This window comes from Rhipicephalus sanguineus, chromosome 6 (assembly GCF_013339695.2).
Source record: "Rhipicephalus sanguineus isolate Rsan-2018 chromosome 6, BIME_Rsan_1.4, whole genome shotgun sequence".
Lineage (NCBI taxonomy): Eukaryota > Metazoa > Arthropoda > Arachnida > Ixodida > Ixodidae > Rhipicephalus > Rhipicephalus sanguineus.
In genome coordinates, this window is record NC_051181.1 from 87,609,509 (window position 1) to 87,623,209 (window position 13,701).

The 13,701-nt window shown below is 45.6% G+C and overlaps 1 protein-coding gene across 1 annotated transcript; it reads right to left on the minus strand.

The window, feature by feature from the left end:
• Positions 1-2,489: 2,489 nt before the first annotated feature.
• Positions 2,490-12,891, minus strand: LOC119397403 (membrane metallo-endopeptidase-like 1). Its single transcript, XM_037664830.1, has 6 exons — positions 12,802-12,891; positions 10,536-10,811; positions 9,262-9,523; positions 8,304-8,500; positions 5,276-6,186; positions 2,490-2,925 (listed from the first exon to the last, which is right to left on the minus strand). Exons 1-6 carry the CDS (start codon positions 12,889-12,891, stop codon positions 2,490-2,492), a joined length of 2,172 nt encoding a protein of 723 aa, XP_037520758.1.
• Between the last annotated feature and the right edge of the window lie 810 nt (positions 12,892-13,701).

Sequence of the window (13,701 nt, forward strand, 5' to 3'; positions counted from 1 at the left end):
ACCACCGGCCCACATACATTGCCCAACTGGCCGATGTAACTGCATTTAAGTATGCTGCTGAAGATATGTATACCCTTAGCAGCCACTTCTTTAGTGGCACCAGCACCGAGTGACACTTTTTGCTATATTCCAGATCCACCCTGTTTAGATCCCGTGCGAGTTGTCCGATGATCTTCTTAAAAATAGATAGTCGTTGCCTAGAATCAGCTGTGGTGCTTGTCTAACGGTAATTATGGTGACGGAGTCGAAATGACGAATTGTCTATCCGCTTTATAACAAAGTAATAAACGTTACGTATGTACTCATATATATAATAAAGATGGAAATCGTCAATATAAGGGTTGTATATGATATAGTGTACCATAGATATGGCATTAATTAAAATTGCAGTTATATAATTTGTACAAACTAGTACAAACAGTAATTAGAGAGCTGAAATCGCCCTTTCTCCTTTCCTTCCCTATGTGAGCTCTCGCCTGCTTATAAGAGGGATCACTGGCGTCGAACGCGTGACGCCGCCAATGTCTCCTTTGGCGCAAGCGTTGCTCACAAACGCTACATTGCTCACGACGGTCGTTACACCTAGTACGCGGCAGTGTAAGTAGCCTTGGTTCCTTCGCGTTGCGTTACCCCTCTAACACCGCTGCGAACCAGTTGTCTCTGCGGCTGTAAGGAGCCGGCCAGCGTACGCGAGAAACGCGGACGTTCTCCCGTTAGCGCTGGGCGAGGACGGCATGCAAAGTTAATACTGTAGTATTCAGTTTGCTTTCTATTTGACTTTGCCGCAGTTAAAATGACAATGTTGCCAATAATTAACAAAAACCTCGTTAATTCACTTTTCAATTACTGACCTGAGGGCAGGTGTTTGTATTACAATGTTGTAGTGCGTACTAATTTATGGCATACCCATTTTTTTTTTTTACAAATCACAAAAGATGCACGTAGTTCGAGATATTCTTTATTGAGTGTCAAGGGCGAACTCGAAAACTGATCGCGCGAACCGCGCACGAAGCGCGACGGTTGTGCTACGTCAGACCAGAACTACCCGTAACAAAGGCTCGACGATATTCGAATGAAGGTGCGCCGCGGCCTTATATTTTCGTGAAAAGCTGCAAGTCATCTCACTTGTGCCCGCGCATCGCCCTATTTTCGCGCGTAGTGTTCGGTGCTTAATCGTTTCTTTCGAACTGTGCACAAAAAAAAACACAGTATCCACCTTCTCTTTGTCTGGGAAGCATAAAACTCAGCAGCTGCTTCTTGCAGACACGCGAAATAGTTATTCGTGCTTCTTTATAGTTTAAGAAAGAAACACATACGTACCACCCATCGCACACGAACATTAGGCTGTCTACTTGTGTATTTCAGAATGCTTGCCAATTTTTCTGGCCATATTCTGCTTCTGCGCGCCTTCATTCGAATTTCGTCACTTCACTGTTACGTGTCGTCCCAGTGTTCCACCGCGCTTTGTGAGCGCCGGGCACGATCAGTTTCGATTTCGCCCTTGAAATTCGATCATGAATATCTCAAACTACGTGCAAATTTCGTGATTTCTAAAAAAAATGGGTGTGCCATAAATTGACACGCAGTACCAGTTTCTAATATAAACACCTGCCCTCAAGTCAATAATTAAAAGAGTTAATTAACGAACTTTTGTTAATTAGTACCAACAGAGTCATTTTAACTACGGCTAAGTTTTTCCGCCTCGACGTGGAGCGCGTGTTCGAAAATGACTAGAGTCTTACTGTCAGGATTTTTATTAAAAAATTTGTATTGTCTAAAAAAATTCTGTATATATCATGCTTCCTAATAAAAGTTTACTTGTTTCCTGGTTTCGACTGCGACTTACTTCACGATTCCTCGGCGGCTACCGCCGAAACGCAATAATTACGTACATTCTCAAAATGTTGAGTATTACCACTAGCCATAACGAACCAAAATGATCCCTGAAGCAAACGAGTTATTCGTCTAATGTCTAGTATATGGTCCCCGATCTGACGTCTTTGCTATCCTCCCACCATTTCTTGACAACATTTTCGCCATTTCTGCGTATATGTCAAAGGAACGCTACGTGCATTACAGCCCCTTTCAAATTGTGGTCTTGAAGTTACAAAAATGATCATTATGCACAAGGCGGCGTTCAATATGAACTGACTATCTCCATCTGGGACATTTTCACCGAATAAATTTGCCCAGCGTTGTCAGCAGAAGGCACATATTAATATTCAAAGGAAAACCCGTCAAGCAGTAATTTCTGCTAGATGTCTCAAATATTTTCAATGACATATGATAAGGCAACCATTCTGTGACAGTGGGATCTGTACGCGCTAGGCAAAGCTGCGCTTAAACACACAGGGAAACATGCGCTCAAGTGAGTATTGCATTTAATACAGATTTGCATACACAACGGCTGTTGAAACACTCAACTTATTTGCATAGTCGCATGGTTCATTTCATGAACAAATGCGTAAGGAATAAATGTTTGCAAACGTTCACAAGAACTCGCATCGCCTCTCGCTCATGATGCGATCTTCACAGCGGAATGCCTTGCTAAACCGCGTGGTCCTTGTGGCCAGGTCGCAGAGCTCTGCGCGTTCTTTGTCTCCACAGAAATGACTACACAAACTCACGAAAAATGTTTCGTCTTCACTCAACGACTCGAGGAATCGGAGCTTCGGATAGCTGTGCAGAGCCGTGGCGCTGTCGCCGAACGCCTGCAGAGTCACGTTCATGGCGAAGATGTCCGTGAGCGCTCGCCTCTCGCGTCTGGTTTTCGCATCGTACAGCGAACACTTGAGCTTCTGGGCCCATCGCGTATCCGGTTGACCGTTTCCGTCGAGCATTCTTCCATGGCTGTCGAACGCCCGAACCAGGCTACGGGCAATCTCTAAACCCAGACCGCTGAACGTCATGAGACGAGAGCCATGCCTGCAATCGAAGCGCAGAAGGCGAACCATGGCTTCAGTGCTATGCAGTCCGCGACGAAAAGTAAGGCGCGGTGAAAGCAATGACCATGTTATCTTCAATGGTCTAACCTAAATGTTTCAGGCAACTATGTTCTCTGTAAAAAACTAAAACGTACTCGAGCGTCTTATGTGCCAACATTATTAACTAAAACGTACTCGAGCATCTTATGTGCCAACATTATGATATAATTACAAGACAACCATAGCGGGGTACTCCGAATAAATATTGGTCACCAAGGATAGTTAACGTCTAGTTTATTACGAATATATGAGTGTCTTTACATTTCACTCCCATCTAAATGCAGTAGCCATGGGCGGATATCAAACCCGAGTCTTCGTAATTAGCAGCGCGACACCACAGCGGCCAAGCTATACCATGACAGGTACAAGCTGTGCTGCCCGTGTCTTTCTCATGTGTATTACCACGCACGCTTCTTTTGCTATTTTTATGTAACTCGTGTATTGCACGTATAACAACTGCTTTGCGCAAACCGCGCCTTAATGTCTGGGAAACTGCCAGGTTATTTCCGAATCTTCTGATAGGTTGGAGCGCGAAAGCGCGAACAGTTGAGTTTGTTCTAAACCTGGCACGGCCACCAGCGATAAGACTCGAATGTTCGATGCAGTCATCCATACCTCGAGTCATCTGATCTGCGGTTAGGCCCACGCGCCTAACCGCACATCAGATGACTCGACGACCGACGCTGTGCTTGCCGCTATCAGTGTACAGCTTGAATTGCTTCTACTTAGCCCCTTTCATTTTCCGGGCACAGATTCGCTCAAGTAAAGAGTTTTCGTCTTGAACACGCCAACTGCGGCTTTCATCATCGTCACGACCACGTGACAGTACATTCTCTCATCGATGTCGGGGTGTACTTTGTGCGAAATTGTATATATATCGTTTCAACTCATTTTTAAAAAGTGACACGTGTCTTAACATTAGCTAAATACACCTGTTCTGATAAGGTTGGTGCATTTCTTCGGGTGGCCAACGGCGAATACTGAGCTCATCCTCTAAGGTAGGTCGACCAGCTATAACAATATTCTGCAAAAGCACCTTGTATCGGAAGTCGGGCGCTCTCACGGGCAAAGATCAGTAGTTGTTCGTGTACGAATACAATCAATGAGCGAAGCTCCTTAGAAATGGGACGCAAACGACTATGTACGTTTCAAAACTGTTTATTGCGCCGCGCGCCTTGTTTTTCTTTTTTTTACGCGGCACGCGGTGTTTTATTAGGCAGTTTTAGAATAGCGTACGCAAAGCATTGCGTTAATATTTCGCGCGCCTGCGCATGCGTCGTCCGCTAACCGCTTGCGGGCTCCAGTTAAGTGACGGAAATAGCGGGCCGCAAACGCAATACGCTAACTTAGCGTATGCTATTCTAAAACTGCCTATTGTCTTTTTGCACCGGCGCCGCATCTATGTTGCAGGGAGCTTCGACGGCGACGCCGGGGTACGTGCCTAAGAAGCTTCGCTCCTAAAAAGAAACGAATATTAATTTTGCTCGTATGCGTAGAATTTTGACATCCGCAAGACCGAATACCTTATCAATGCAGCGAATGCAACCGCTCTGAGCGTGACGTCAGTGCACCTGAACGCTTCGGTCGGGATATTCAGGCAGCACACACATAGTCACTTCTATCACAGCGCAACCATTGTATTTTGTTGTTGGTATTGCTGGAGACATTTAGAAATTGGGCTCAGAAATGTGTATCTGCGTTCTTTTGTTACGCACGTCACTTTCGAAGAATAAAGCGCATACCCGGGAAGTAGCGTATGAGCACTAAGTTTAATCCCCGCTGCACCTGGGCCTCACCGGTTTCTCTAATGAGGAGAAAAGTACCCCTGCCTTGCGCTCGGTATTCTGGGTACTCATGTCTCTAGGAGGTGGCCTCTCCTTTCCGCTCTTTTTCAACTGTCATTTTCCTTCCCCCCAACGACCCTGCGCCGTGTTGCCTTATGGGTTGCAGAAAAAAGCACATTTCCTATAATCAAACCACTACTACTAGCGTATGGAGCATGCGCAGTTGCAACAAACGTAGGCGATTCTGTGCGCAAACCTTTGTGTACTCTGTTCTAAAACGGCCTATATTGTCGCGAACCTCAGCCGAACGCACGCGCCACTCACGCAGTTCAACCCATTCGGCCATAGTCTTCTACAGTATTGGTTCTGGAGCGTTACAAGCGCCTTGGGTATTGCACTATACTGCCGTACGAGATATCAGATGGTCAGTGAAGCTCTGCCTCACTGTTTGCCCAAAACTGAGCATCTCACAAAACCAAGTGTTGTGGTATCGTTTATCTAACTCACCTCATATAGGAAGGCGCTAGGAGGGCCCACACTCCGACTTCAAGGTAGTTGCGGCTGTACAAGTAGCGGACGCTACGAGTGAACCAGCGGACACGCTTCGTCAAAAGGCTCGAGTAGTAGCGGTTGGTCCGCGACTCCTGGAGCACTTTCATCGTTTGAAGCCGCAGAGAAAACAGCGACGTGCCTTCTGCAGGAAACGCGGTGGTGATCTCGTTGAGCATCTCTCGGCTGAAAAACGGTTCGGGAGGCCAAAGAGAAATGCCTAGCTCGTCTGCTACCTTGGTCTCCGCCCTAAGCTTTGTCAACAAAGTGATACTATCGGCATTTTTTAAGGCAACGCGCAGCGCGTTAGTAATGGAACTCAATATGTCCTTCACGTCGCTGCGTTCGGATACGCCGAAAAGTTCGGAAATGTAAGCAGCTACAACGGCGAGACCATGCATTTCATGCACGGCGAGGAAGCACAGAGTTCCAGAGTTCGGCGTTTCAGTGTTTCGATGCCCAGGATGGAAGGTGTCGTAGCGGGCGCCCATCGTCCACCCGTAGATGTAGGCAAACATCCACCCGGTCACGTTTAGAGCAACTTCAAATGGTAGATCTTCGAGCATGGTGAAGGCGTCGTTGATTCTCGCCTTGTTAAAGGCAAGTATTTTTGTTTCGTTCGAAAGGGTCATGCCGAAAGCGCCTTGAAGCGAGTTCCGTAATGTGGCCAGCCACTGGTCTGAACCAATGCTCCGAGACAAGAGGTGAACTCCTCCGATGGGCACAGTGACGTCCACTTCATCCGCTTCTTCACTATCCGGATCCAGTCGAAAAGATAATGTGTTCCGCACAATTCCTTCGTCCAGACGCAGGTCGGTCAATTCCGTTTTGCTGAGCGTCACGGTGCCTCCAGAAAGGAAAGACGCCATCTGGTGGTGTGAGCACAAAACATATGATTATACGGTGATCGCGAACCGTATATACACCACAAAGGAACACGTTTAAAGAGTTTCGTTGTATTGAACGTATCTACAGCAGCACTACTTTCAATATAAACTAAATCGAGAACTTGCACTTTCCATATTTGTAGGGGCAAAAAAAGCGTTCAGAACAACATTGGTAATCTTAAAATTGGGCATTTTTATTTCGTGGTTGGCTCTTAGAAAATTTAGTAGGTTTAACACGCCGTGCGAAGTTATTGCTGGCTATTGAACTGCACAGTTCCATCATCATAGGTATGCAATGTATAAGAAACTTGCGCACATTAGATCAAAGAAATATTGCTAATGATAGCTTCTTCGGTCCTTTCGGTGTCTTTAAAACGCAAGCAGACATTCTCACAACACAAAAGCGACGCAATATTCCATTAATCTAATTAATGGCAGCAAATTGTCTTCGTCTCGGGCACTCTGCCACTGGCATCACGTCTTGTCAAGCCAGCAAGCAGCACTGATTGCGTTGCCAAACTTAGTGTACTGATGTATCGCGAATTTTTGCCAGTTTCGAGGACTGGATGAAGTATTCCCCCATTCATCCTTTCTTTTTTAAATAACAGTAAGATACTCGATCAATAGTGTTCAAACAGGAGGTGTCACTCGAGCCAACGTTTCGATAAGTGGTCTTGTCTTCTGTAAGGCAGTTGCTGCCTTGAAGACAAGAACAGTTGTGGAATGGCTGGATCCGCTGACATCCCACATTCAGGGATTTTTCATCTCCTCAAGCATCCATCTTCCCCTGAACGCCTGACTTAGCTTGACTTTTTTTTTGTAAGCAATAAATCCGAATATGAAAGAAAAGAATAAAACACGTGCATGTCAATAAAGTTATCCTATGTGTACAAGGCAACCTAATTAGATGGACACAAAAGGGTTGCTCCTCTATTGCTAACATGAAAATTCATTGTTATCCAGAACATGTGTGCCAAATATTTGTATCAGAGGTTAAGAACTACGCTCGCAAGAAAAGCGTATCCTGCTCGCTTGATGGTACAATCCACAGACATCTCTAGCACATCCCATTCACTCCATGGTGTTCCAGGCTACTCGTTTCGTAATAATCTATTAGGATCATATTGTACGCCCAACTGTTTAACTTGTACGATTTCCTTGTCTTTGAATACTTTGCTCTTTACTGCGATCTGCTAGCATGAATAAGCTATGACTTACTCAGTTCAGCCTTTTTATTCGCTGCGCACGAAGCAACATATGTTTGCTGACGATGGTGAAGTGTGCAGATCATATTAAGAAATGGGATCTACGCACGAGTACCTTAACAAAACGCGCCCTATGCACTAAAGGTTATATTGTTCTGTGGTACTATTCGTGACTGCAGGTTACGAACTCCAATGCCTGAACGACCTGCCCTTGGACCCCCAAACGCGTGGTCACTATTCTAGTAATGTCTTGATAATAAAAACTATTATGAGAAATCTGGTTCAAAAAAATAAAGATATGGAAAAGGTTCAGGCACCCAAGATACCGCCTTATTTCTTCCGCTCTCTTCTCTACTTCCGCTTCTGCTCTCTGCACAATTTATAAGCCAACCATAGCCGAGAAAAAAAAATCCAAACAAACAGCATTTACATAGGCGGAACATACGCCAACGTTCAAGCGCCAACAGCTTTGCTACCCTAATCAACATGTTCCAGAGCCGAGACCTGGACGACAGCACATATTTTCGGAGCCCAACTGGTAGCACTCTAGAGGGGAACCATTATTCAAGCCAGCAAAACATTTTGCCATCGTCGTTCATCTCTGCTGTGGTGCTTTAGCACGGTCCCGGTTAAAAGCCACCATGTCGAAGCGAAGCGCGATGAAAACAGGACAGAGAAAAGAACACACAGCGCCTGTCCTGTGTGTTCTTTTCTGTGTCCTGTTTTCCTCGCGCTTCCCTTCGACATGAATCTATACCAACTCGCCCAGTACTCTACGTTACTTCACTTCATAAAAACATCCAGTTTCATGTCATTGTGAACATTTGTATGACGACTTCTATGCATCAAGTGTACTCTTATATGCACTGCAAATAACTTTTTACAAAAAAAGACCTGCTGCGCAATTCCGTCGTATGCGTCATCTCCAAGAGATGAAAGCTGTGCCATGCGGAGCACAGGCACAGGTCCCGGATCGTCGAGGGTGACCATGAAGTTCTCTTCACGATCCAAGTTCATCACGTTCACGTCGAACCACAGAGATACTCGCCAGTTCAGTGAGAGGTCCACAAGTATGGGAAATACCGGGTTACCTGCACAGCCAAATGCATGCCGGCGTCTTCTTTTTACCAAAACAGGCGCCGTAAACGCGTGTGTAGAACGCTTTTTGTGTTAAACGTGTAAACTGAATACAGCATAGTTATGTTTGCGAATGAAATATCTTTGGCAATATGTTCCCTGACAAACAAGAAGTACAACCCATTTCCTGGCACTTCCTAGAACTCATTAACAATTAGGCCACTGCGAACGTCGAGAGGTGTAACCAGTGGGAGTTAAAAACACAAGGCTCTGAGCAGGTGTAATGAGACTTGCTTCTCTGTGCTGGTCTACTTACTTTCTTAAAATGCGTAACAAATTGCAGTATATGTAAATGAATACGTGACGTTACAAGCATAAGATTAGCTGTTACAGACGTTTAAATTCCACATAACTAAATAATGCACCTATCTTCTCCAGCAACCTTTAAAAACATTCAACTTTTAATTCTGCCGTTTCTCATTTACCCAACTTGCGCCTGTAACTAGTGTTTTAAAGCACCAAAAAGCAAAAAGCAAAAAACACTTCGAACATTTGCTTCAAAGAGAGTTGTTAAGAGAAACGCAAGTGCTCAATACATTGTACAATATGTATGTCTGACGAGCTACAGACACTTCATCCACATTGCAGCAATCACCGAGCTGTATGGAAAGTAACAAGCAAAGGTAATAGATTCATTAGGAACAAAGCAATGCTGTGTTAGGGTCATCGTGGCGCTTGCTCAACAACATGGTAGAATTTTCGGGTGACATCTCACCCGACTCTTTCCTTCCACGCTTCGGTTGTTTCGGTTCCACAGGCCACATCAGTCCACGTTCACGCATAAATTGGACGAAAGGCGCCGGATCCATAGTATCCGGTCTCTCCAGGCACAAGGACAGCGCCCGCGAAGCCTTGAGCTCGTAATCATGCCTGATTCCTTTGTCCTTCTGAACCACATTTTCTCGTTGTTGCATGAAGTCCTGCACCTTGGGGCCGTACATCCTTCGCACCTTCTCCTCAGCAGTGTCGAAAGCCGCCTAGGTGTGTTCGATGCAGGAATACAGGAAAACAATTTTACGTTTGCTACATACAATCTAGAACAATAGGCAAACAATTTCGCATTTTTAGAGAATTGTTCAAACAATAATATTCTCCCTCTGTGTAGCTTTTAATATATAAGGCCCGAAATGTGAATTTTAATAATGTTCAGGTCGAGTAGAAAAGGAAGGAAACACCGAGCACAATAAAGCACATTTATTGAAGTTTGTTGTGGTCGGCGTTTTCTTCGTTTTCTGCAATGCCTCCGCCCGACTAGACGGGATTCTGTCAAACCTTGGATTCCATGTCCAGGTCTCCACAGTAAGTAAATACTTTAAAACATCGGCGTTCTCACATGTCAAGACGTCGATATCATACTGTTGTTGATCAACCAGCCCATTTAAGCCTCTTTCACAAGTGTCGCGATACTCGGCGGCGGCACCCCTCCCCAGTCGTTGTGTCTCTTCGTCTCGGGAATTAGACATCGCCCTGGCGCTGTTTTAAGCTGTTTCCCTTTGGACTCACTAAGGGACGGACGCATGTCGTTCGCACGAAGGAAGAACAGCGGGAATTGGAGGAGCACCAACGCGTAGAGAAGCGCGAATGCGCGCGAGAACGACGTGAAGCCGCTGACGCAGAACCTGCTGCCGTAGCCGCTGGCTTCGCTCGCTACCATCTTCACAGTAGTGGAAGGGTTCTGAAGTTTTGCTTACATCATTTGGTATATTTGGGCAACACAGTCAGCCCCTGTTCTCAGTGCGTGATTTTCTTTTGCTTTGGTGTGTCTTGGCCTACAATGTTTTTCATAGCCAATTTGCCTGTATTTGTTCTTCTTTAAACGGCCCATTCTGAAAAAATAAACCATTTGAAACTCTTGATCTGAATACGGCTTACATGGATGCAGAGGCAAACAGACATGTTACGTGACAATTCTCACCTAGCACTAACTGTTGTCAACACGTCTCTACATGTGAATGAAGTAGTGGTTTGAGAATTGGACAATACACCTACGTCCCCGCAGACGTACTGGTAGAAATTGGTACACGGATCTGCCGACAGGTTGAGTCGCTCGAGCAGGGTGCGCCCGTATGTGATGCAGTCGTCGGTCGTGCAGGTATCTTCGTCGCTAGCGTGGCGCGACGTCAGGTGGCGCGTAATGAGAACAGCCATGGCCGCCACCACGAGAACGCAGAGGAAGATAGCGCTGAACAGCGTCGCCCTCGAGGCGTGCTCCCGTTCAAGTTTGAGCATCGGTGACGAAGGCGAATGGCGCCGCCGAAGAATGACCTAAGAAAGGAACACGTGGAAACACCTGATTGAAGACGAACACTTTGAAAAGCAATTAGCTAACTCGAGCAGTAATTTCACGAGAAATCTTTATATGGCCACAATAGGAACCCGCACATTCCACTTTTTACCGGGATTAACATTGAAACGTTGACGAGTGGAACACTGAAGCAGTGCAGTTAGTATTGCAGTCTAGAATCTCTAATGAGCACTGCCGGGGATTACATAGAAACATTAACCTTCTAAAGGTCAGTATTTAATCCATGAGCCACTAATCGATCTTTAGTGTTAGAGGAAATAGCGATAAAACTGTTATAGCGTATATTCTATAGTTAACCAGGCTAACGTGAACCGCTTGGAGCTAGTCGCTGATGAGCCAATCCATATTCATAGTAAATAACTTATCTACGTACACAGAATAGCGATCAACACATTGTAGTTAGAGTCGCTTGGGTTCACAAAGCAATAAAGATGAGGTACGAACACCGGAGATTAAGCTGTCCATTCCTCCTAAAGCTTAAAAGGGCCCTGCAACCCTTTTTCAAGTAACCATATAATGATTTTAATAATGGAGTTTACTGCCTCACGAACCGATCGCCGCAAACAATTTTAAAATCCCTCAAGTGCGAGCGGAGTTAAGGTGATTTGTCACACGCTTTGAGTGCTTTCTGCATTGAGCACTTCTTTCATCTTTTTTTTTCTTTCGAACGCGCGGCTTAGTTTCAGTGAGATCACGAGCGCGCGCGCGGGCACGTGGCGGCCTCCCGCGGTGGCCGCAGGAACTACGCAGCTAACGATGCTAAAATCAGCCAATGGTAGTGCCATTGGATATACGGCGCGGTCAGTTGGGTACATGGCATCATTTGTAAAAGTAGAGGGAATGATTTCTAGCCGACTTCGAGGAATGATTGTAAATCCCAGGCCGCGTGCTGCGCTATACCGTTTGGCTTGCGTGTCCCCAGGAGCCTCGACTACCGTCCGGCAGCACTTTCTGGCCATGCTGAAAAAGGGTTGCAGGGCCCCTTTAAGGCTTCTAGTTAAGATCCTTGCCAAAGGTACGACTACATTCATCATGGCGTCATCCAAGGGCAACTCCGGTATGCAATATCATTTGTTTTATAGCTAGTTGAAGACGCAATAATGAGCGTAGCAAACCTTCTTTAGCACGAGCGCGCTAGTACATCGTGTTCGTGTGATACGTCACCGGCTATTTAACGTTAGCGTTGTTACAAGGAACGACGGAAATCTCTTCACGGTGCGATTTGGCGAACCGTGATGCTGATTCTATAGTATAGCTCATTGAAGTGCATGGTTTTGCGCACCAAACTACAAAGTTGAAAAAAAGAGCCGCATAGAAAAAAGAGCCGCATAGAAAGAAAGAGCCGTATGAAAACTATTCGGCTTTATATTATGCATGTCCAGGAAACAATGAAGAAGGCAAAGCGTGGAATGACAAGTCACCTCAATGCTCAATGAAATATCGGATTGGCATATCACAAACAGCTGATCACCGACAAGCCCACAATCGTGTGAGCATCAGTTATTGGAAAATGAGGCATATAAATGCACATGTGACCGGCGCACATTCGAGGCCCGCACTTATTTGCGCTCGCTGGCTATGTCTTTGTGTGTTTGTGTGTGGATGCCGCCGCAACCTGTTAGTGATAAACGCTTCGCTTAAAATAATATTCAGCTGGAAAGGGTGAGAGGAAGCGGCTAAATGCAAATTTTCTCGCATGCATCTCGGCAGCTGAATTAGGCAATGACAAAAATCTGCCACATCGCTACACGCGCGAGTCTTCGCAATCTTTCTAAAGCGTACGAGATGCCCAGTACTTCTCATAATGATCCCGAGGTCAAACTTTGGCGAAATGCCGCCAGTGCTACTCCGACTGATTGTGCATACCTGAAAACGTTTCTGGCATGCTTACTTCTATCTACAACAATCTTCTCATGTTTTGCGATGGTGGAGAATATCTGAAGTGCTTACCTTCGATCCCGAGATCCTGTTCTTCGGAACTTGTTGTAAACCATGATCCCCGCTGCGCCGTCTCACGTTTTCCTTGTCTTCCGGGTCCATCTGTCTTACCTGTAGAAGAAATCATCTCAAGTTGAGTTTTATTTTTTTTAGTTCTCAACTGCATAGTTTGTGAGGCAATAAGGTGAGTTCGCAATAACCACAATTAGTTCTCTTACGTGAGCCATTTCGCTATTCGCACCGTGCTTTAAAGAAATGCTGCATTGAAGATGCGAAAGTTGCTTTGTCATGAAAAGTAAACCTGATCAGTCTAATATCTATTTTTACAACTGACGCAGCGTTTTCTCGTCTTCCTGACGCGGGTTTTTCTTCTTAGGTTTCTGTTGGAAAGGAGGAGTCGCTATGGGCACAGTTGTACTATCTCACAAGAAGGCAGTGACAGACCTTTTCACCTAATCCAGAGTATTTAATTACAAACCACAGAAACATCGCTCACACTAGCCCTGCCAAGGGTTCGATTCGCCACGAGATCCGACTATATGTGGCAGCCCCGTCGCCGCGTTAGTGTAAATAGGCGGTCGGCGGCGCGTATACAAATGTACGCAGCGGCGCTTCGCCGTATGCGGTTTGAGTCGATTGTCTGCGAATAAAGCTAGTTGACTAGCCTAATGGTGCTATATATGCCCTCCATTGCCACATTAATGCGCAAAGCCGGCCTAACGTCCCTATCACGAGTCAGAGAGGCGCATTCTGCCAATCAATGGGTTACTGGCCTTCGGTCACAGTCATGTTTTGCACTGTGGTCGATGTTTTTTCTTGCTCTATTGGTATGGGTTTAACTTGTGTTCAGCCTATACCACAATATAAAAAGCGTCGCGCGACTGAGCCCATTAGGTATTTACTTCTTGCTTT